General features: G+C 38.6%; 1 protein-coding gene across 10 annotated transcripts in view; it reads right to left on the bottom strand.

Annotated features, from left to right (window-relative positions):
• The window catches only part of NRG3 (neuregulin 3), a 1,051,311-nt gene that overhangs the window by 31,492 nt on the left and 994,079 nt on the right, over positions 1-25,740 (bottom strand). For all 10 annotated transcript variants that reach the window (XM_032312183.1, XM_032312181.1, XM_032312184.1 and 7 more), the window contains exons 5-6: positions 11,003-11,105; positions 4,658-4,784 (exon numbers count right to left, since the gene is read on the bottom strand). In XM_032312183.1, the coding sequence (XP_032168074.1) occupies positions 4,658-4,784; positions 11,003-11,105 (230 nt within the window). The remainder of the gene's footprint in view (positions 1-4,657; positions 4,785-11,002; positions 11,106-25,740) is intronic.

Genomic DNA, 25,740 nt, shown 5'->3' with positions numbered 1-25,740 from the left:
TTAGCATGATTCCGTGTATGTATTCAGTCTATGGTATTTGCTATTACGATGATCATGACTTCATTCATTATTGTTAGTTTTTAACATTGATGTTGAAGGAAAAAAATGTAGACCTATGAAGAAAAACTGCTTTACTGAATTCTCTTCAATACATTTGCTCCAATATTCACGGAGAAAATTTGAACCACACATCAGATTGCTGCTTGCCCTGAGACCAGGGCTACCAGGCTTCCAGCAGCACAGATGTCATCTATATCATCCTTGCATATCTTCAGCGTAATATGGAAGGAGAGCAAACGCTTTTAAAAGTTTCTGTTCCTGAGGTGCCTGGGTGGCTCAGTGGATTAAAGCCTCTGCCTTTGGCTCAGGTCATGGTCTCAGGGTCCTGGGATCGAGTCCCACATCAGACTCTCTGCTCAGTGGGGAGCCTGCTTCCTCCTCCCCCTCTGCCTGCCTTTCTGTCTACTTTGGCTCTCTCTGTCAAATAAACAAATAAAATCTTTATAAAAAAGTTTCTATTCCTTTCCAATGTATTACTGATATATATTCTCCCTTACTATTTTCTCCCATAATACACAACGCTAAGAACTACAGTCCAATTGTTATTTGGTTCTTATAACAAAAACAGAAGCTGAGTGTCAGCAGGGACAAAGCTCACCAGATGGAAGACTTGACTCAAAATAATATGGACTGAGATTTTACCACACAAATAGTTCAATGTAAATTAAAAAAGAATATTATGTTCTCCTATTAAATTAGCAAAAGAAATGTTGACAAAGGTATAACAAAGCTGGTAGTCACCCACGCTGCTTTCTAGCACTGAAATTGATATGTGCCTCTGGGAAAGCAACTTATTTATTCCAGTCCAGTCTGGTTAAAGGGTCTGCTCAGGTCAGTCCCTTGGGCCCAAGCAGGCAAAGTGTAGAATGCTATGGCCAGCATGCTTGTGTCTCCCCAGTGCACGTCACTCCCCTTCTTCAGGTTCCTTACAAGCCTTCCTTTCCTATCTATTCTCTGCCTGAACTCCCAGCCAAACCTAAATCATCAAGGGATGATTCCTTGAAATGCATTGTCTTAGCTGCCCACACCCCAACTCAGAGGGGGGAAAAAAATGTTTTATATATATTCTCTTTACCCAAAATGGGAGAAATACCAAAAACCACTTTCCCACATCTTATCTTGGGCTCTGTGGAAATGGTCCAGTTGAGGCTACCCTCCACTACCCTGGCTAACATACAAAGTGTGGGTATGGGTGGGCCAGAGAGTGGAGGAGAGGGAAAGAAAAAGAAAAGAAAATCTACTGTGCTCCCAAATCTTTCAAGTGTTGGAACCCTTAAATTTTGTAATTTCTTGCTATTCTAATTCTAATCATCCCAATCAAACGAGGCATGGGGAAACATATGAGTGAGGAGTTTATTTTCGTATTCCTTTAATAGTAAACAATAGGAAAGAACAGGAATGTCCCCAAGGAGGGAAGGATGAGGACACTGTGAAGTGGCCACTTTGTGGACAAGTACACTATCTCCCAAATGAGTTCATGGAGAGCATAAAGCAGAGACAGAAAATGCTATTGATCATCTGTTTGGTGAAAATGCAGGATGCAAAATTTTATGTGTATTTTAGCTGCAACCCTGTAAAATATATAGGGACTGACAAAGACTCTTCCCAACCAAACTCTAGATAGCCTCCTCTGAGCCCTCTTTTCTACTGTGCCTTAACTTTGGCCTCTAAGAACTGCAGATTCCCAGCACAAATGATTTCATTCACTCATATCCACACCAAAATACTTGAGTAAACTTTAATATAGTCTCTCTCGCTCTCTGTTTTTTCATAGCCTCTAATAGCCTTCACCCCTAGGATGACCCTGACCTTCCTTAAAATGCCTGCTTGAAAACCTAAACCAAAACCAAAACCAAAAACTCTAAAGCCTTTTGCTGTGCAGAAACTTTTGATTTGGGGAGAAGATATTTGCAAATGACAATACAGACAAAAGGTTGATATCCAGGATCTATAAAGAACTCCTCAAACTCAACACACACAAAACAGACAATCATATCAAAAAATGGGCAGAAGATATGAACAGACACTTCTCCAATAAAGACATACAAATGGTTATCAGACACATGAAAAAATGTTCATCATCACTAGCCATCAGGGAGATTCAAATTAAAACTACATTGAGATACCACACTACACCAGTTAGAACGGCCAAAATTAGCAAGACAGGAAACAACATGTGTTGGAAGGGATGTGGAGAAAGGGGAACCCTCTTACACTGCTGGTGGGAATGCAAGTTGGTGCAGCCTCTTTGGAGAACAGTGTGGAGATCCCTCAAGAAATTAAAAATAGAACTTCCCCATGACCCTGCAATTGCACTACTGGGTATTTACCCCAAAGATACAGATGTAGTGAAAAGAAGGGCCATCTGTACCCCAATGTTTATAGCAGCGATGGCCAGGGTTGCCAAACTGTGGAAAGAACCAAGATGCCCTTCAGCGGATGAATGGATAAGGAAGATGCGGTCCACATACACTATGGAGTATTATGCCTCCATCAGAAAGGATGAATACCCAACTTTTATAGCAACAAGGATGGGCCTGGAGGAGATTATGCTGAGTGAAATAAGTCAAGCAGAGAGAGTCAACTATCATATGGTTTCACTTATTTGTGGAGCATAACAAATAGCATGGAGGACATGGGTAGTTAGGAGAAGGGAGTTGGGGGAAATTGGAAGGGGAGGTGAACCATGAGAGACTATGGACTCTGAAAAACAATCTGAGGGGTTTTAAGTGGTGGCAGGGTGGGAGGTTGGGGGAACCAGGTGGTGGGTATTAGAGAGGGCACGGATTGCATGGAGCACTGGGTGTGGTACAAAAACAATGAATACTGTTATGCTGAAAATAAATAAATAAATTTAAAAAAACAAAACAAAACAAAAAAAACTCTAAAGCCTCCAAAAGCGTGTGCTGTTTGTTCTAGCCAACACCTGAGGAATAGCTCCCACCTGCCTTTCTGGGAGCATTTACTTGAAAAAGGCTTACAACTAACTCTAAGCTGCCCTTTGTCATTTTGAGATGTATATGTGTCTCCCCCAGCTCAGGAGTTTCTTTCTCAAGGACCTGAAAGCCAAATATTTGAAATGTAATTAGGAAGGACAGGACCTCTGTCTCCCCATCTCTGTGGAAGTACAGAATCCTAAACTCCATTAGTTGCCAGCTAACACACAGCTGGCAAATACACTGATTTTTCACTTCCCCGACTCTGTCGAGAGCCTGCCAACTCCTCTCTCTATTCCCTCATTCTTACTTTAAAACAACCAGTCCCCTCTATGCAAACTGAAGTTGAGTTCGGCTCATGCTGGAGCTTCTTCCATAATGCAATAATACATTACTGATTAAAATCTGTGCTTACTGTTTTAACTAGTGGCTGCCTTTGTTTATCGTCAGCAGGTCCAGTTACTAAGGAATTGAAACCCTCCATCACTGTGTTTGTGTGGCGAGGTGGCGAGATAATACCCAGAAATCATTAGCAAAAAACATCCCTTCTATTACAGGAAAGAACAGTCCCCGCATAACCAGGATTACAAGTTTAACAAAACTTTGCTGGGAAGCAATTCTGATTTATGAATTCACACTAAACATCTAAGTACATCTGTTATGCATAGAAAATGGTGACTTTCTGGGTAATGATATTTTAGAATCACAAATGATGTACAAATTCCCAGTGATTTATGCATTTGGAGGGGCATGAATATGTCCTGGGTGATTGCCTATTATACTCAAATACTAGGTTTATACCAGGGCCTTTTTTCCTTCCTTTTGTGTCTCAGAATCTGGAAGTGCAATCTTATATGGGGGCAAAGAATTCGCTAACCTGAGAGGAATATTTCCGTATGTCTTGGGATATTTGCTTGTCTTTAATTAAGTGTTTTGCAATCTGTCGCAGAAATTATTAAAACAACTGTAGAAAGAATGTAGGATTCAAAGTGCTCATATTTCAAGTTCTGCTACCTATTTAAGGTTTGGTATTAGGACATACGGGCTCTGAGAATACCACTCTCCCTTCCCACTTGTCTTACCTTTGACATCTCTCAAATCCCTTAAATTGGAGTTGCTTGAATACAGTACACATTCTCAGGATTCCATGGCTTCATTTTTTTTTCTGTTTCTCCTAGTCTCTTTTCCTTTAGACTTTGACTAGCTAATGAACCTTTCACCCATCTACCTCCTTTTGGTTTCCTCCCCAGTCTACTGCACTGTCAACCATCTCAGCCCACGAACCCCTCTGGTTCTGGTGTCTTTATCTCTTACTACAGTTAAGTTCCCAGAAGGTAGAGAACATTGGATTCCTGGTGCCCAGCACCATTTTCTGACACAGAGTAAAAATGTAAGTCATTTTGGAACAAACAACCATAGCTCTTTTTGTTTCCAGAGATTAATTTATATTGCACAGTATAATCAAAAGCTGAAATTTAATTTTTCTGTTTCAACTTGTACATGTGCATTTGCACACACCCAGAACTGCAAGATGATTTAAGGAAAAATCTATAAAGAACTGAAAAAAAAAATCTACAAGTCTGATCCCAAGCTCCCCATCTCTTCTGAACTGGAAGCACGGAGGTGGGCTGGGGGAAGAGATATACAGACAGGTAACTTACACTTTGCAGCTGGACATGATTTTTCGCCAAGTTCTCTGACTTTGCCATTGTGCTGGATGCTTTGAGGCTATAGTTTTTACCACTTTGTGGTTCTTTCAGCTGCTCTTGAATTTGTTTAGCTTGTTTCCTGCAGGTTTAAATAAACACATAAATACTTACATCACTTTATTCTATTCATATTTGGGGGGTTCATTCATTCCCAACATCTATATTTGTCATTTGTGAAACCTGGAAAACTCAGTTAACAAAGAACATCCTTCCCTCATTTTCAACCTGCCAGCCCCATCAGATAACTTCTAATCTGGAGAGAAGCTGGTTTTATCCGTCAACATCCTGGGATTCACACCCAGTGGTATGTCGAAGGAAGACAGAAACATAATACATTGTCCTGGCCCCCAGGGATGCAAAAGGTCCCTAAACCTTAGTGCTCAGTGGTAAAGAATTAGAAATGCTCTGAAGTAACCAATGGAAAAATGTGAAGCTTGGACCTAACAGCCACATATAACATAGTAACAAAGTTACATCTCTATTTGTTTCATTTACATTTCCAAACATGTATAGCTTGAACACATAGCATGCATATATACCGTAAGTATATTTCCTCTTCTACAATTTAGCAATAGCTCATTTATTATTATCATTAGATCTGAATGTGAAGATTTTTATTTCTACTTTGTAAATAACAATTAAAAAAATAGTTAACTCCTGAAAGAGCATCTTAAAATGATGCCAAGCATCATTTTAAGTGTTTTCCATGTATCAACTCACTTATTACTTGTGATAATTCTGTGTGATGGAGCATTAACCTATACTCATTTAATATATGAGGAAACAGAGGCACAGAGAAGCTAAATAATTTTTCCAGAGTCACATTGCTAGTAAGTGGTGGAGGTGAATTACTCTCAACCACCACTTTGGACTGTCAAACCACTTGCCTATATTCCTACAGCGTCTCAGTGGGAACTTCTTCCATAGGTTGGACCCTAACCATAAAGATGCAACAGATTACTCCCTTATTAACTGTTCTCTTCTAAGGGCTTTACATTAATTATCTATCAGCAGAAGACTCAATACCCAGAAACACATACACACACACACACACTGCAGAATTGTCCAGCCCACCCCAGACTTTTAACTCTTCCCAAGATCCCTGTCAAGGATAGAGCCTTTGGTGGAGTATGTACATGGTCTCCTGCAGAAAACTTTCCCTGAGAATGGGCTTGGGTATCAGTCAGACTGTGATTTGAATCCCAGCTCTGCCACCCAACATTTTTGCTTTGATTTACTAAATCGAAATGACAGTTTTCCTAAACTTCTTTGAGCCTAAGTTTCCTCATCTGTGCATGGTGCTGTAAAAGCTAACTTCCACGGATACTGTGGAAATGAAATGTGAGAACATCTGCAAAGTGTTGATCTGCTCTCCTTCTCATCATTTAGTAAGCTTAGTTGTATGGGCAGATCCTATAGAGAAATTAGAACATTGGCTCAAAGATAAAGGAAAAGATTGTGTTAATTGCATCTCTCACAGGCAAGTGACAATGTTTGCTACCGGATTTGGAAGCTCTGAGAATCATTAACTCTTTTGAATTTACAACAGCAGTGATGTAGCTCTGTTTAAAAATTACTTTTATATTTTCAATTGTTTGGGGAGTTTTTATCTCCAGTACTTTTAGCTGCTTTAATCCAGTTGTAATAATCTATCTATTTCCTAAGAGATAGTCTGTAGCCTATTGTTAAAAATAAATTTATCATATCAGCATTATATGAAGCACATTATAGCCACAAAATTCCATCAGGGATTCACTGATGAAGGAAACAGGAGATCAGGAGGTTCTACTTGAAAAAGGGGTTTGGCACAGAGTAAGGACCCAGCCTTACGGAAGGATTAAGTGGTAGAAACATTAACTATCTTTCCAGTAATTCTGTAATTCAGTGTCTGAGAAATGCCAGCATCTAAAAGAATTTTCCTCATAAAAATGTGTGATTGCAGTTTCCTAAATCCTTTTATATTTTGCTTTCCTTTACTGGCTTCTCACTCAAGTCCTGACTCAGTAATATTCCAGAATAAGCAGGCTTTCCTTTCTGAACCAGCCTCCTTCTCTACACATACCTACCCTGTCCCAAACACACATACTTTTGCTCTTTCTTCCTTCATCCAGCAAATGGGAACCAGGACATGAGAGGTGTCTGATTAAAATACCATTACCTCTCTCACAAGAGTCAGTGCTCTGGGAAAGAGAACATAAGGGCTTTCCACACTGGAACCCTACTCGCCTAACAATGTCAACATTAACATTTTGTAGTTCATTGAGTTTTAAGTTTCTCTGGTCCAGTTCATCAGAAAAGAAATGATATATAAATTATGGAATATCAGGCATTCCAAGTCCACTGGTAGGCACTGTTTGTAATGTTGTGGGATGGGTTCCTGGGAAAGCAGGCACTTAGAGGGAGACAGCAGGAAGGATTTTTATTAGGGGAGGCTCTTTGGATCAACAGCTGTGGAATCATAAGAAGGGAAGCAGGACAGGGCTCAGGGAAAAAATTGGAATGTAATGCAGTCTCAGTGATACAGATCCCAATTCCTTGGGATGCTCAGAAACCAGCATGGCCTTGCACCCTAAATTGGGGCAAAGATCTAAGTCTTTGGAGCCTCACATTGACCTGTCTTTGGAGGTGGGCTATCTCAGGTCAGAGGAAGGGAAGTTTTATTATATTTGTTTTAGCAACTGGAGGACTAAGATCTTCATTGCTCAAGAGAATCAAAGCTGCACATCAGAGCAACCATTGCCTATCTTTAACGGGCTTTCCTTGGGTTAAAATCTTTGATTTCAGAGGATGATAGCTCTGTGGTCAGGGCTGGTTTTTACTGGGAGCACCATTTTTCCTTTTTCCTTCTGTTTTTCCCAGTCATGATCATTATTCATCCTAGCTTCTGTCTCTTGGAACCTCTCTCCTACCTCAGTTCCATTTTTTAGAGTTGAATCGTGTCTTGCACTTCCCAAGTCTACTAAGGACTTTGACAGGCAGCCTTACACTTCTTACCCACGTGAGTTGAAAGCAAAAAGAAAACTACAAAAATTTACAGTTGCCATGTGAGCCCCGTCAGCCAGATTTGAATAGCTCAACTAATATTTCTAATAACTTATGGGAGTATATGAGCTTATTGGAAGTGATGAGAAGATAATTTCTTTCATTGTGTCCTTTAGAGTTTGTGGAGGTTCAATGAACTCAGAAAATCTTCTAAATCCAAGAAGGTGTTGATCGCTTCTCTCTCATCATGTTATTTCCCTTCAAACTTTCATCTGCTAACAATTTACTGTAATACTCCATGTAGCAAGGCCATGCCCTACCAAGGGTCACAAGACGATGGGCAAAGGACCAGAGTGGCAGGACCTGAGGGATTATGGGGACTAAAATATAAATGATCCAGGGGAATGTGAGCTTTTGTGTAACTCCTGACTTTATCTGGCTAGGAACTATGTATCCCAGTATATAGAAGGCTGGATCAAGTGAATTTATTTAAAAACCAATGATGGAGATTTCCTAGAATCCTAGAAGACTTGGCACTTCCAAGAGGAAGTCAAACAAATGATACACGTTATTACAACGTTATGGTATGTGTGAAAGTAAGGAAAGTTCGAGGTAGAGTTTGTCTGTGCTATTTTATCCCTGAGACATGGGGATGGGAATTAGAATTCTGGGAATGAGTGGAAAGACACATGTGCCAGTGTGCTATAAAAGTTTACATTGCTTTCAGCTATATAGATTAGGTGTTTGTGTGAGGTATAGCACTCCTCTCAGGCAAAGAAAAATAAAGGAATACCTTGCCTGGAAATTGTGCTAGAAGGAAATACACTCTTGGTCTCTAATGAGAAATATAACTCCACCTGGAAAAGGCTTCAATTTTTTATTATTACTTTGTTATTCTCACTTTTTAAAGTTATTTAATTTTTTAATAAAAGTATGTCCCAGCTGCGCAGGCGGAAAGACAACATCCTGATTAGTGTTCCTCCCTTGGCTCAGTTCTTGGAGTCCCCCACAATGAATGATATTGCACCGTGTTTCCATTAAACCCTGACACCTCACTGAGCCCCAGGAGGTGGTGTTCATCTCAGAGCCCACATCCTGCCTAGAGAGGGAAAGATTGACAGCTATGAAGATGGCGGTCCTTGAGGAATCCAGCTGCTCTCCACTCGTGTGATTGTCATAATCAGTCTTTCCTTTCCATGTGGTACAACTACAAATTATACTCTAAAAATAAGTGATTAGCCACCACTCGATGGTAATTTGCTTATTGTTAAATACACAATTTCTCTCCTGTACACAGCACTTGCGGGGAGACCCTTCCAACGCCCTGCGGCGTGTGATTACCCCCTCATGTCCCGGTGCGTGCTCCTCACTCTGCTGTAACGCAGCCTCTGAGTTCCAGTGTGGAAACCCGCAGGTGTTAACCATAGCAAGCTTTCATTATTTACTCTTTGGAACACTACGCTGGGCTCTCTACACTGTTATCCCATTAATCCCTAACAAATTCTATAAGGTAAATATTATTTTCGGCCATACTTTGCCAAAAAGGAAACTGAGGCTGAGGGACTGGATGCAATTTGCCTGATAATATATAACAAGCAAGGGGGCAGCCTGGAGATCTGAATGCAGGTATGAGTGAGGCAGGTACAGTCCTGACCAGAGGCCACACAAGCTCCCTGAGAGGACACACCAAGCACTATGGGTAGCACCAGTGCACGGTATTCCTGATTCACCCTACACGGTTTCACCTTCCAGCATCTAGCCGGAGGACTGTGGGAGCCGATGCGGTATGGTAGTTTCGAGCATGCAATTTCAACAAGGGCTGTGGAAATTCAAAGACCCCATCTGTGTGGCTTTGACAAATTAATATTTTAAAATTAAATTCTGTTATTATTTGAAAAATGCAGCAATAATGAACAATTGAAATTGTTGTGAGGATTGGGGGATAATGCAAAGCCCAGTGTCCCTGACAAAGAGTTAAGTTCTCAAAAATGAACACTAATAACTGTCACAGCCAAGAGTTGCCTAGGAGACATGACAATTAAATATGATGTAGTATCCTAGATGGGGCCTGGAACAAAGCATATCGGGTAAAAACTAAGGATCTCTGGAAGTACTAACTTCAGTTACTAATACAGTATGAATATTAGTCATTGTGACAAATGCAACATACTAACATAAGACATTAGTATTAGGGGAAACTGTGTCTAGGCTATGCAGGATCTATCTGTACCATTTTCACAGTAACTCTGAATATCTAAACCTATTCTGAAATAGTTCATTAAAAAGTAATAGTTACCAATTATGGATCCATGCCCAAGTTTCCACTCTTTTTTAAATTAATAATTGCTGTTCTTTTTAAAGATCAACATATACAACATGCAGACAGGTGTCATAGACTATATCTGGAAATGGATCCATTTTTAGAAGAGCAAATAGGGAGACAAATATAGGTCCAATGAAAAGCAATTACACATTGGCTTGCATTTCAGACAAGCTGTAGGAATAGAATCTGTGCCAACTTCTTAAGGCTTGCATGACTTAAATAAAATACCTTTATCAAAGTTCATTTGGAATATATTTGTAGGTATATATAGGTATGTATATAATTTATTACACATTAGTCAAAATTAGTACCTTTATCAGCAGAAGTTTTGGTTTCTTTTTTTACATTTATGTATTTGTTTGCTTAAATAATTTCTATACCCAACATTGGGCTTGAACTCACGACCCTAAGATCAGGAGCCACATACTCTTGACTGAGCAACCAGGTACCCCAGAATTTCTATTCCTTAGAAGGGGAAGTATATTTGACATGTGTTTATCGACTGATAAACCAAAGTAGATCTTGCAGTATTCATATTTCATATTAGGCTGAAACCTTTATGGATATCAGGTAAAAGTACTATGAAAGGAAAAGTACTTTTTTCCCCAGAAAAGCCTAGATATTTTTTGATAATGCTTAGATCTATAGCAATGACTTCTCTGTTCAGAAGTGTTAACCCCTAAGGACAGGCAGACACTGAGGCTTTACTTTTGGCAGGTAATCAAAAATTGCAAAGAACATAGAATGTTCATGATCACAGAGTGGAATGATCATTATGTGTACCAAAGAGAAACCACACACACATACACACACGTATGCACATGCTGCATATACTCCCCACAGTCTATAAGAGATTCTAAGTCATTCGGAGATGTTTGATGGACCCATTCGCACAAGATCCCTCTGCCTGGAACACAGATGGTGAAATTAAAGAAAGACAAAGTGCTTTCACTGAGAAGTAACCTTTTAGCACTTGAGAGAGATGGTCTTACTTGCTTTTGAAGTAGAATGCTGCACAGAACATGCCCACGATGACAATTCCAAAGATGATACATGAAATTGACAGCACCTGCCTTTGATAAACTTCTTCACTCTCTGCGAATTTGAAAAACAGAATTAGAATGGATGTTAGCAGAGCACAATTTCCAACCTTTTACTTCTGAGTTGTAGGAGCTTTTCGAAGAAAACTTTTTTGTTCCTGTCATGAATAGGAAAAAATGAGGAAGTTATTATGATTCAATTTCTTTGCAATCATCTACCGGCTAGCTGGTTGTTATTTTTTGTACATACAGTTGAAACACACTTATATACAGCTATCACAATTATGAATCTTATTATCAAAAGACATTCCATAAATTTAGCATGTACTGGGACATATGTTTTTGAAATTTTGGTGGGCCCAAAATAAACTTCTAGAGAAATATGTGTCCTCCAGAATTTTCCTGTGCCAGTGATGACTTCCAATTTATTTTATGTGATACTGATGCCACTGTATTTTCTGATTTGGTCCTCAGCTGTCTGTCTCCCATTCATCCATTCCCTACTATGATTGATATTACTAATGAAAGAGAACTTCAATATGTATGTGAATATTTATTCACCCATTCTTGACTTCCTCAATATCAGTGATCTGGCACAGTGATCTCAACCTCTGTTACTAAGATCATATCATATAACTTCTTATCACAAAAAAATAAGAATTCAAAAATAAGGATGTCACTTTTTAGCCATTACCATTCACACTCCCAGTTCATTTCCGAAATATGTCTACTGAAACAGTTCTCCCAGCTCATCAGGACCTTTTTATCTATAGATCTCAGAACTTTCTATCTGTTAATTATCCTCCTCTTGTCTTCATTTTCTTTCTTTACACAGCAGGGAGACTATGATCCAGGATTAGTCATTCACTCTCTTGCAAATACCATCAACTACTGATCTCTTTCTTCTCCCTTTTTACCTATTTGGCAGAATAACTGCATACAAATCCAAAAAGCTGCCTTTTTCATACCTCTACCTTGAGCAGCTCAGAAATGGGAGAGAAGATTATACAATCAGGAAGATGGAATCAATAAAAGTTGACAATAGCATTACTTAACCTAGACATCTAATAGTGACTAAAGACCTCATCAGTCTGCTGCTCCATTTTTCTAATGGTTACCCATACCTCCTCCAAACCACTCAAACATCTGACATACTCTCCCTCACTTTCAGATCTCCCATATATGTTATAAAGAAAAGGAAGTCTGAATAGTATAAATATTCTCTACTTACAACACAAAATATACAAAATCAACTGCATCTATATCTGTTCATTTTGTTTCTCTCTTAACATAGTGTAGTATTTCTCAAACTGTACAGTGCATTGGAGTCATCTTGAGAACCGAAGGAGACTGCCACCTACATTCTCTCCTAGAGTTACTGATTTAGCAGGTATGAAGTGGGGATAGGATATCTGCATTTTTTTTTTTAAGTTCCAAGGTTTCCAAGGTAATTTTGTTGCTGCTGGTCTGTGAAACAAGACCAGTTGAGAAAAACTGAATAGACTAAAAATCTTCAGAACATGCATCAACCATGTAAGAATAGGGGAAGTTTTTTGTTGTCGTTTAGGCCAACATGGTATGATATCCATTTTGGACCTTCTAAGTAAAAATATTTATTTAAAAGAAAGTTTCAGATATATTGCATGCACACTAAAATTAGAGAATGATTCAATTGGGGAAAGTGTTATATTTTTGTCAAAGACTAATTCCTTTAGATGCCATTGTCTTCTATCATCTTGGGGTCTTCTCATCACTTAAAATTGAAGGGAGGGGAACACATTACAATTCATTCTATGATACCAGCATTACTGTTATGCCAAAACCAGACAGAGGCATAAAAATTCAATGACATGTTGATATATATCCCTGGATTGACATGCAAAAAATCTTAATAAAATTTTAGAAAATCAAATCCAATAAAGATGTTAAAAGTAATACATCATGACCAAGTGTGATTTATACAAGGAATATAAGGTTGGTTTGATTTTTTAAAATTAATATATGTGATTCACAATTTTAACAGTCAAGAAAAAATATTTAATTATCAGATTAGAGGGAAAAATTACTAACAAAATCTAACATTCATTCCTCATTAAGACTCTCAACAACTAAGAATAAAAGGGAACCTTCTCATCCTGATAAAGAGTATCTATAATAATCTCTACCCAGGTATAAAAGGATGCTTTTCCCCTGAGAGCAGGGATACAGTAAAAAAATCTACTTTTACCACTTCTGTTCTACACTGTAATGTAGGTTTGGTCAATGGAATAAGTAACAAAAAGAAATTACAGTCATTCAGTTGAGGAAAGTTGATGGAAAATCATCTTTGTTCTCAGACTATTTGATCATCTATGCAAAAAAGCTGATGGAATCTATAAAGAGCTAGTGTAACTAACAAGTAAGCTTAGCAAGTTTTCAGGATACAAAGTTGCAGGATAGACAATACAAAAATCAAAAATGCATGTCTATTTAGTAGCCACAAATAATCAGAAATTGAGATGAAGGTATCACAGAAGCATCAAAATACAGTTTGAAGAGGTACATTTGACAAAAGATACACATGGCCTATACATTGAAATCTACCATACATTACTGAGATAATTTAAAGAGGACCTAAATCAATGGAGAGATATATCACACTTATAAATTAAAAGACTCGATATTATTAAGATGTCACTTCTCTTCAATTTGATGGATAGATTGAGTGCAATTCTATTTAAAATATCAGGAGGCATTTTGCTATTGTTGTAGAAATCAACAAGATGATTCTAAATATAATATGGAAATATAAAAGATCTACAGTAGCAAAATAACTTTTTCATAACCAAGAGAGAAAAACTGTAGTAGTTAAAATGCTTTATTCCAAGACTTAATATAAAACTATAGTAATCAAGGGAAGATGGTATTGGCCTATTTATAGACAGATAAATCAATGGAACAAAAGAGTCCCGAAATACATATAAACATATGTGGTCAGTTCATTTTTGATACAGATGTCAAGGCATTTAATGGGGAAAGGATATTTTCAAAAAGCACAGTGTCACAATAGTATAGCCATATCCACTAAAATGAACCTTAACTTCATACCTTATTCAAATATAGGTTCATGAGGAATAATAGACCTTAATATAGTATCTCATACTATGAAACTATTAGGAAATGTAGAAGAAAATCTTAGTAATATGGGTTTGACAAAGATTACTTAACTATAACAGAAAAGATAGAAGCTATAAAATTTTTTAAATGAACTTTTTCCAAATTAACAATATTTAATCTTCAAGACAGTCATGAAAATGAAAAACAAACAAACAAAAAACAAAAAAAAATAAAACAGCACATTCTGGGAAAAAAATCTGCAAGATATGTAATCAACAATAGACTTGTGTCTAAAATATATAAGCATCTCTTATTCAACAATAGGAAAGACAAGCAACCCAGTTTAAAAATGGGCAATATATCTGAATGAACACTTCTTCGAAGGTATATATAAAAAGATGTTCAACATTGTAGAGTTGAAAGTTCAACTATAATGAGACACATGGCATCACTACTAGAATCACTAATATTAAAGGCTGACCATATGAAGGGTGTGAACAATTTGTATTCTCGTGTACTTCTGGTAGAAATGAAAAATGGTATAACCACTTAAAAAATAGTTTCATAAAAAGTTAAGCATATACCTACCCTATGACACAGCCATTCTATCCCTAAGTATTTGCCCAAGACTAATGCAAGCATATATTCACTATGTACGTAAATATTCATAACAGCTTTACTTACAATAGCAAAAACCAAACAAACAAAATCTTGGGACAACCCAAAAGCCAATTAGCAGGTAAATGAATAAACAAATTGTGGTATAGTCATACAATGGAATCTCACTTAGCAATAAAAAAGAAAAAACTAGTCCCCTGGGGCTAATAATACATTATATATTTATAAAAAATTATATATATATATATATATATATATATATATATAAAAGAAAGAACTAGTGATAAAAGTAATTCTACACATGAATCTCAGAATAACTAGGTTGAGTTCAGTAAGTCAGACAAGAAAAAGTGTCTGTTGTGTTATTCCAGTTATACAAAATCCTGGAAAATGGAGGGGCGCCTGAGTGGCTCAGTCTGTTAAGCATCTGCCTTTGGCTCAGATCACGATCCCAGGGTCCTCGGATAGAACTCCCTGCTCATCTCCCTTTCCTCCCCACTCATGTTATCTCTCACTTTCTCTGTTGCTATCTCTGTCTGTCTCTCTCTCTCAAATAAATAAATAAAATCTTTTTTAAAAATCCCAGAAAATGGAAACTAATCCATAGTAGTAGAAAGCATGAGTAGATTACCTGGGGTCAGGAGTAGGAAGGAGTGGAGGAAAGAGACCACGAAGTGGCATGAAGAGACGTTGGAGAGTCATAAATATGCTTATTGTCTCAAGTGTGATGATGTTCTCATGATAAATACTTATGTCAAAATGTATCAAATGGGGGCGCCTGGGTGGCTCAGTGGGTTGAGCCTCTGCCTTCAGCTCGGGTTGTGGTCTCAGGGTCCTGGGATTGAGCCCCGCATGGGGCTCTCTCCTCAGCAGGGAGCCTGCTTCCCCCCTCTCTCTCTGCCTGCCTCTCTGCCCACTTGTGATTTCTCTCTTTCTCTGTCAAATGAATGAATAAAATAAAATAAAATACATTTAAAAAATTGTATCAAATGATAAATTTCAAATAAGTGATTTATTTTATGTAGCAAATATAGTAGCAAGTATAGTAACAAAATATTGATTCTGAGGGACAAAAGAATACAGGGAATATAGAAGTATAGACATAATATAAAAAATACATGCTTGATACAACATTGTCACCCATACTAACCAGTGTCTTTTTCTTCCACCATGTCTAACATTCAACGGTTTAGAGTCTCAACACATACTCCTTTCTTTCTCTCTTGAATCTTATTCTTGTATTTCTCCCTTAAATGTCTACTCACCCCTTTGGTCTCAAATTAAGTGTCATTATATCAAAAAAATCTTGCACTGCATTGTAAACTTCATTGGTACAAGGGACTGTGTTTTTGTTAATCTATTTGTTTGATACACTACTATTACCCCATCACCTAGTGCAATGTCAGACTTACTGCCTAGAGAATAAGTAGATATTTCTGCCTTTGGAGGGATTTTCTGCTTTAAGCCATGTATGATACATCAAGTCTCACCTGGGGATATTCTTCTGGTTTATTACTTCTCTTTTATTCACACTATGTCCTCCCTGGCTTCCCGCAAATCCTCCTTTCCTAAGCAACCACCTGCAAATAACCTTACCCACTCCTGAGAGCTAGACCTGGCTCCTTTCAGTGGCATATACCATCCAAACCTGGCCTCCTCACTGTGACTCTGTACTCAAAAAGTCCTTTTCAGAGGTCAAAGTGTCATAAGGAAAAGTGGTGAAGCCATGGGTTTCCAGGCCTCAGAAGATACTGTAGCATGATCTACAGACTGGTAGAAACTCCTATGGCTCTTTTTCTTTTCCATAGCATCTAATTGCCAGCCCCTGGCTTTTTTGTTGATTTTCAGGTTGCCTGGTCAAGCGCCAGGAAGATACTGTGTGTGTTGGATTTGAGTATTGTTCTCAACACTCTTCTGTCCCTGCACTGGTACACTGCCTGGTTTTACATTCTGGCCTCGTTTCACTCAGTGCTGATGCCAATTCGTAACCAGAAAAACTAGGCTGAAGGTTGGCTCATGGACACAGAATTCCCCATACCATGACTTTCTGGGTCATGACCCAGAAAGCTTCCAGAGCCAGCTGAAATGAGTCCATGACTTGTGATGTTCCTCTAATGGCAAAGTCAATTGCAGTAATTCATCTTTAATTAGGCAAATAGATATCAGATGCAACAAATCTGGATGAAAACCTTTATGTGCAGAGCCTTGTTTCTGGGACTTATTTTCTTCTTTCTTTCTTTCTTCCTTCCTTCCTTCCTTCCCTCCTTTCTTTTTTTTTTTTCCTTTCCTGACACCATGCACTGTATTCTCTTTAAATATGACTGTGTATTTTGTAGTCCTTTTTTCCTGCAGAAGTATACCAGGAAACAGTGATTTAGAAGAACTATCCCCTCTTCACTCCCCTCTTAGGTTCTATTTCCATTTTATTCAGACTGAAGTATCAGAAAACAGAATTTGAGCCTGATTTCTACATAAATGGAGAGGGGCAATCATGTGGCCCTGGAAAGCCTTGGTTGATTATTTTAAATATGGCAAAATTCAAATTAAAGGAATAAAAAAGGTATTACTGAGACCTTGTTTGGGCATATTGCCATCTTAAAGAATGTCATCTTTTCCAATCCCACATTTATAAGCTCATTAAATTTTCCAGTTGAACTTGGAAACAAATACGTAGTTGTACCAATTATAGAGAATTTCATTTCACTTAATTGTTGTGAGTTGATGACTATGATGGAGTAAGTGTGACTTTCAGAGGTAATCTACTTCTATCATTGCATGTGATAACCCACCTCACCCTGCCTCTGCCAATAAAAAGAATTATGAAAATGATGGATAACAATACCCACTAAAACAAAAAAATATATATATAAGACTATCTACTAAACTGAATGATTTCCTCATAAAATCTATGTACTGTTTTTGTTCTTATTTGAAGCTAGTCAAATATAGCCTGGGGAAATGCACAAAATCAATTCTGAGTTTAAATCAAGAGTGAAATTAAAACTCTAAAGACTGTGAGTGAATTTATAGACCCAGGTGTAGTTAAAGTGATATCACTATCAATGCCTTTGAGTGATAGAGCATTACTCGAGAGCTAGCATGGGTGAGTTACAAGGAACAAAGTGTTGGGAGTCTGGCAATTTTGGATTTGACTTTAATTTTAGCCACTTTCAATATGAGTAACCACAGATCTATTACTTTGCCTTTATAAACTTTAATTTCCTATCTGAATAAAGGCAATGTTATGAAATACTGAGTGTAATAAATGTTATAAGAAGGAGGTTAGATAATAATGCAAAAGCATACGGTACAGAAAACTGACCTAGTCATAGCAGTTGGAGAGCAGACATCTCAGATATAATATTAGAAGCCAATCAGGTAGGAGTAATGGGGATGGGGAGAGTGGTCCAGGCTAAAAAAACTGCTTGTGCATAGGCCCTGGAACAGAAGATAAAATGGCATGTTCAGGAATCTAGAAGTTACCTACTCCCACAGGGCCTTTGTACAAGTCATTCTCTTTAGCAGCTGAGCAGAACAACACAGAGGTAATGCAGAAGCTGTGTGCCTGTAACATGTAGCTGTGTAACATGTCGCCACAGCAGCAGGAAGGTGCTGAAAGATTTGAAAGGAGAGGAATGTGATGCGATAACATTTACACTCCTTTTATATGCAATATGCAGGGAAGATTAAAATGAATAAAATAAGTGCAGAGTCCTGTTAGAAGGACATTAAATCAGCTCAGGTAAGATATGATGAATGTTTGTACAAGAGTAGTAACAATCATGGTGGAGAGAGGGTAAACAGAAGTAAAAAGCACTCAGATTGAAAATACTTAAGGGACTAGACAATGATATTCTTTACTAAGATAGTGTATTTTGAAGGAGGTTCAGACTTGGAAGGAAAGATAACAAACTCAGTTTTGGACTTGGTGAGTCTTAAAAGCCTGTAAAATATCTAAGATCTGCATATTTAAGCAGGCAGATCTAGGCTAAGAGGAGGTGACAGGGTTCTGGATATAAAGTTACGGATTATGCATATAACTGCAACCAAGTGTTTTGATAAGATGGTCCAAGAAAATACAAAGTAATAACAGAAGAGTGACTGAATTAGAACTTTGAGGGACTCCAAAATTTTATGGGAGGGTAAAAAAGGATCCTATAAAGGAGATGGAAAAGGACAGCCAACCAGGCAAAGCAAATAAGGAAAAAGAATATCCTCCAAATAACCAAAGTAACTAACCATGGTAGTGGCATGGAAGAAAATATAAAGGGTTTTTCTAAAAGTTCAGGCTATTGAATGCTTCTGAGGGGCCAATTTAGATAATGTCCTTTAATTTAGGGACATAGAAGTAACTGAGCAACTGTATGAGGTCTTTTGGTGGAATCATTAAGATAGTGCAAATGTATCATGTGATTTTCACATACTGAGAGACAAATGTCCCTTCACCAAACCTGCCCTGTCTGCTACCACTGCAGCCTGCATGCAGAAGCTGGAATTCCAGCCTAATTCCAGAGAGCAGTGAATGCCTACTTTGTTAACTTGAGGCTATCACTAACCTCCTTATAGAGACATTGTGAGGATTAAGTGAATTAAGACATACAGGGTATTGCCAAACCTAACTCTGAGTGCTCACTCAATATTAGGCTGAACTATATAAAATTGCTATGCGTGGGGGCAATAACTGGCAGTTTAACTTGGCTCTGTCTAATACATGGCAATTATTATTATTCTGTGGGATGTCAACATTGCTGCACTCCATTTTTTAAAAAAAAATTAAAAAATTTTACAAAGTCATTTTCAAGGGCAGAAGCAATCTTTGGTTAAATAAGAATGCATAAAGGGTGCTTCCATTGTTCTCCAGCTCCCAACTCTGTTCCTTTTCTCTGATGCACAGAACTCAACTCTTCTCTTTTTATAGGATCATATTTCAGGCTATAAAGGTGAAACTAGAGAAAGTAACATTATGGTGAAGCTGCAGAAACTGACATTGGCCCAGTGGAAAAAATCTTTCTGGCAAGCAGCCTGCCCAAGACTCTGGAAAGATCAGTCGGAGCCCATCTCACTCAGGGAACCGTATCATTGGCTGGTGGGTGTTCCTGGGTGTAAACACCAGCTACAATTGTCTTTATTCTCTCTTATCCATTGTCTTTATGAATAAAATAGGGAAAACATTACATACCTCTCATTTGGTTTAGGGATTCAATAGGAGAGCACAGATAAAGTGTCTAGGAGATAGATGGCATACAATTGATGCACAAAATGCTAGTGTCCCTCCGCCCCCACACTCTCCCCTTCCCCTGGCTTTTTTTGTAAAGCCAGTGCTCACCTTAAAAATAGCCCTTTAAAATACTGTGCTTCTCTACGGAAAGCTAGCCTTATCTATAGGCAGTCAGTGACTCGCTGTCTCTGGTTCCCACTGCCTATGCTCTGGGACCTGTACTAAAGGAATTTACTTTTATGTCATTTCTTTACTCATGGTGCCTTATACTTTTACTCTTGGTAACTGAATTTTTCAACTGGTGTTGCTGAATTTCCTACCTAGATGTTTTAGAGGATGTAATGTAAGCAATCCTCCTTGGGGCATGGCTGTCTTTCACAGTCTCCCTCACATACACCCTTTGAGAAGAAAAGTGTGTTCTTTGTTCCCAGAGACAAAGAATCCTTGGAAAACGTGTAGGGTACAGAATTGTCTGCTAAACTAGACAGCTCAGAGTTGAGGTTCCAGTGTATGCGAAACTGCTTGCTACAATACTTTCAGAAATTGCTAATAGTCTTTAGCATCCTAGAAGTCCCTTCACAAAAACTTACTGAGCTCTACTACATGGGGGGGGTGGGGGGGTGGGGAAGGATACTAGAAGAAAATCACAGCTGCAGCTTTCTTGTACCATTTCCCTTTGGAGGACTCTAGATGAAGGATAGAGGAGTGGATGACCTTGAGGAACTGTCTCTGTATATGTTGGGAACGGAAAATGTTCTAAAAGGTGGCTTCATGTCCCCTTCAGGTAGGGGGCTCTAAGATTCCTCCTCCTCTTAGGATTTTTTTTTTTCTTTCTTTTTGTATCACCAGTTTAATTTAGTCTGTAAGACACCAAACTTAAGCATGATTTCCCTAAATGTATGGGCATCCAAATAATGTGAGGCTTAAACATGGACATAGACACACACAGACACACAAATACCTATAAGTCATATACAAGAGCAAAAGATTTTCCCACCTCATATTCAGCATATGCAAATCAGTCACTATGTGGTACTGCTACCAAGTGTCAAACGCAAGCATGACTGCTCTGACAGTCCATTCTAAAGTGTAAGTAACAACACCCTTAGCACTCCTCTTATCTAACTATTCATTATCAGAGGTCCCGTGGTTAATAGCCTACATGGAGGAGGAAAAGTCAACACCATACAACAACATTCACTAATGATCCCAGCATTTATGAGCTTAGTCCTTGCCTAATTCTAGTATTTATTCCTATTTATCAATTCAACCTCATAATCTGGGTAGATCAGTCTCTTGAGTGTAGGCCTAGGACATTTTTGGTCCCTATTTTAACCGGATTAAGTTTAAATGGATTTATTCCAGTATTAATTATTCTTGAAACAAGAGGGTTTCCTGAATCTTGTTCTTAAAAATCAACAAATGCTGAGAAAAGATTAAAATATTAGGGGCTTACGAGAAACGGCAAATGAACCTTAATTAAGAAAGGAAGAATATTTAGAATGTTGGAAACTGGGGTTTGCACTTTTTTAACTCCAAGACAAAAATGAACAAAGATTTAAAAGGCTGATAACTACACTACTGAAGAAAAAAAGAATGATTTCATTAAGGTAAAAGGGGATCCTGAAGGAGAATGAAATGGATACTCACGGGGAGATCAATGAAATCAAACACACGCTGGCAGGGCAGGGGCACCAAGAGAGAATATATTATAAGAATATCAGGAAGATCATACAAACTCCCAGAGCCTTGCTGCAAGGAACCCCAAGATTGCTGTTTGGGGGCTTCCAGGCCACCCACCTGCATGCAGGGGAGTGAAATGATCAGGAGGTACTGAAATACTCGCTAACTGCAACACTGTGTTATGTCTACTTGGAAGTCCCCTTCCTTCTCTACTTGAAAAGCCCCACCCCCATTAAGGGTTGAACTCTGTCCTCCAAAAGATGTTGAAGTACTAACCCGCATACCTATGAGTATGATCTCTGGATATAGGGCTTTTGCAGATGATCAAATTAGGATGAAGTCATTAGGATGTTCCCCAACCCAATTTTACTGTGTCCTTATCAAAAGAAGAGGTTTAGGCACAGACACACACACACACACACACACACACACACACACACACACGGGGGTAATGCCACTTGAGGAGGAAAGCAGACTGGCGCATTGCCTTTCCACGTCACAGAAGGCCAAAGACAGACAGAAAACTGCTAGAAGCTAAGACAGAAGCAAGGCACACATCCTACCACATTCTTCCCAAGGTCTTCATCAGAAGGAACCAACCCTGAAAACTTGCTTTCTACTTCTAAAAACTGGGGTTAAGACCATACCATTTCTGTTGTTAAACTGCCAGTTTGGGCTGCTTTGCTGTGGGCAGCCCTAACAATCGAACGTAGCCATTGATCTATAGAAACTCAGAATACATACTAGTAGGTCTGAAAATTTTTTTCAAGAATTCCCTCTTATATCTCTTTTGTATCTTCTCCATAACTGACTGTCTTGTACCAAAAATGCATATATCTGTTTCCTTAAAGCCTAGACTGTAAACTGCTCAAGGGCAGGAACACCACCTCCATTCTTGGATTCCTGTCCCTGGCTCATGGGACACCTCACTGCACAGAGGTGGGCCCTCAACAGGCCTTTGTTAAAGTCAATATCCTCTGGGCTGGATGTCTCATAGCATTTTACCAGCTGGGCTCTTTGCCTGGTGGGGTAATAAAACAGAGGCTATGTTTTCTTGGAGGGAGGTCCTTTTACCTAAAAGATTTATTCTGTGGCTCTCTGCAATCCACTGTGGAAGGGCACCTTTGAAAATACTTTGAAAAAGTAAAATAATTACTTTATAACAAAATGTTGATATTCAAAATTATATTTTATCTTATTTCCATGTAAAATGCTTTTAGATGTGCATTATCCATAAAATTTGATATTTAAGGGAAAATAACAGTTTAAATTCATAAACACATTCATTCTCAACCTGTAATTTCCTTTTCTTCCCCCGTGCTCTCCACCAAATAAACCTTCCCTGTAATAATCCCTTATCTCTCTCTCTCCTTTCCCAAACAGTCTGCTCTGGCTGACTATAGATAAGTGAATGCTATAAAACACATTTTGAAAAAAATGAAAGGCCCTGGGTCTTCTCATTGATATCTCTAACATGCAGTGGCTTTCCGAGTGCTATTTCTCCCACAAATAAATTATAAGCAAAAAGCAAATTGCATCAAAATAAATCTATTGGTGAGTTTTCAGTGCCAAGGTAAAACCAGTCTTTGGCTTCTGACTTCCCTGTTAAAAGGTCTGTGAACTCCATTTTTCCTGAACCTGTAATAACTGTCCCCTAATCCTTACCTTTAACCCCAGTTTTTATCACTTAGGATTCACTGTTCATTGGCAAAGTCACATTCTACCAGCAAGACATGTGACTCGAAATGATAAAATGTTATTTCCTTGGCAATGGGGAGAATCTGACCCTGCGTTTTATAGGAATCTTTGAGTGTTTGACCTGTTTTGATAGTGTGGGAAGTCTAATCCTCTGGAACCATTTCGAACTTGCCACCCACATGAACATCCAGGCCCAATTTGATACCCAACCCTCCCCAGGTTGGTCTAACAGATCTCCATCTTCCCCAGTCAGGTAAGATGTAAGTTAAAGGAAACTAACTCCTTTGCCCTAGATTTTAGGGGTATCCCACCATGATCTATAAGCATCATCTACAAAGTCAGCTGTTTGCACAGGTATTCAGGCTGATCATTTTGTAGCATTAGCACAACTCATGCCCATGTTAAAACTGTCCCATTGGGGCTGTCCTGAGGCAGGCTGGGTATCAAACAGCACAGGTTTCTGGATTTAAGGCGGTGGTCCTCTACTCTGGCCGTACAGTAGAATAACTGGGAATCCTTTCATGCACACCTACAACTGAGCTCCACCTCAGGGTAGGAGATCTGAATTTCTAGCACTTAGACTCTAGATTGATATCTGTTCAAATCCACCTAAGGCAGCCAAGACACAGGAAAAGGAGCACACATACACACACAAAGGCAAAATTGATGTTTGTTATTTTATTTCATCCAACATATGTAAAATAGTATCATTGCAACATGGAATCCTTATAAAAATATGGATATTATACACACACACACACACACACACACACACACACATGTATATGTATACATTTATATTTTGGTACCAAGTCTTTGAAATCCGGTGTGTATTTGACCCTTGCAGCTCCTCTCATTTTAGGTTAGCCACATTTCATGTGCTCAACGGACTCACGCAGCTAGTGGTTACATCAGACAGTGTAGGTCAAGAGGTAGACCACAGGAATCTGTTCCCGAGCTCCTTCCCTAATTATTTATGTGAATTTGGGCAATTTTATTGAACCTATTTGTGACACAGTTTTTAAAGTGAAAAAGTGGAAATGATGATAATACCTCCCTCACTGGGGTACTGGAAGATTAAAGGAAATACTTTGTATAATGTATTTACTGAACCCAGTGTCTGCCTCACTGAAGGTACTTATAGAATTGATGTGGTTTCTATTTTTATTATTATTGATGTTGTTGCTATGATTTTAGTATATTATGATAGAGATTACTGATAAAATCCACAGAGAAAGCTGGGTTTGAGAGGTAGCATTTAAGCCATTTGAAAACAAGTGATTTCTCCAAGTCCTCATGTGGAAAAATAAACAGGATAATTAAAATAGTCATTGTAGTCAAGCTCATTGGCTACAGAAACAGAGATATATTGAAGTTCCTTGAGTTAAAATAATGATGATACATGTGCTTGATCTTTTATCAAATTTGTGTGATAACATTCAATTTAATTCATTTCATTTTACTTTTTTATTTTTTAATTTTTTTAAAGAGAGAGTGTGTGGGAGTGGGGGTAGGGGGAAAAAGGGCAGAGGGAGAGAGATTTTTTTAAAAAAGGAAAGATTTTTATTTACTTATTTATTTGAAAGAGAGAGAGAAAGAGAGAACACGTGAGCTGGGAGGAGAATGGCAGAGGCAGAGGGAGAGGCAGATTCCCTGCTGAGCAGGGAGCCCAGTATGGGACTTGACCCCTGGCCCCTGGGTTCATGACCTGAGCCAAAGGCAGACGCTTAACTGACTGAGCTACCCCGAAGCCTGAGAGAGTCTTAAGCAGGCTCCACACCCAGTGCAGAGCACCATGTGGGGCTGGATCTCACACCCCTAAGATCATGACCTGAGCCAAACCAAGAGCTGGATGCTTAACCCACTGAGTCACCCAGATGCCATCGATCTAATTAATTTTAAATTTGGCTTCTGAAAATTTCATTGAAAGGGTAGATATATACAAACAGGGCTGGCAATAAAATAGTATGATTGAGCCTTCCCCTTTCCACACTTTGCTACTCCCGCCCCTCCACTGCCTGCTTTGGTAACCTACCATCACCCACTGGCTTCCTCTATTTGCTTGCAGTTTTTAGCACCCTAGAAGTCTAGCTTGTTCATGCTCTTGGGTTGGCCACAACTCTTACTCCATCTAAGAATATCCTTTTACTTTCTGACCCTGTTGCTAAGTGTCCTCATCTTTTATTTTTACAAAATTCAAATACTAGTCCTTTAAAATAATTCACATCAAAGTGTAACACATATATAAAAATGCATAATTGTGGTGCCTGTGTGTCTCAGTCAGTTAAGTGTTGGACTGGTGATTTTAGTTCAGGTCATGATCTCGGGGTCATGAGCTTGAGCCCCTCACCAAGCTGTGTGCTCAGTGGGGAGTCTG

This window comes from Mustela erminea, chromosome 14, assembly GCF_009829155.1.
Source record: "Mustela erminea isolate mMusErm1 chromosome 14, mMusErm1.Pri, whole genome shotgun sequence".
NCBI lineage: Eukaryota > Metazoa > Chordata > Mammalia > Carnivora > Mustelidae > Mustela > Mustela erminea.
Note: the sequence above shows the minus strand (reverse complement) of the source record. Positions and strands in the feature narration are given on the sequence as shown.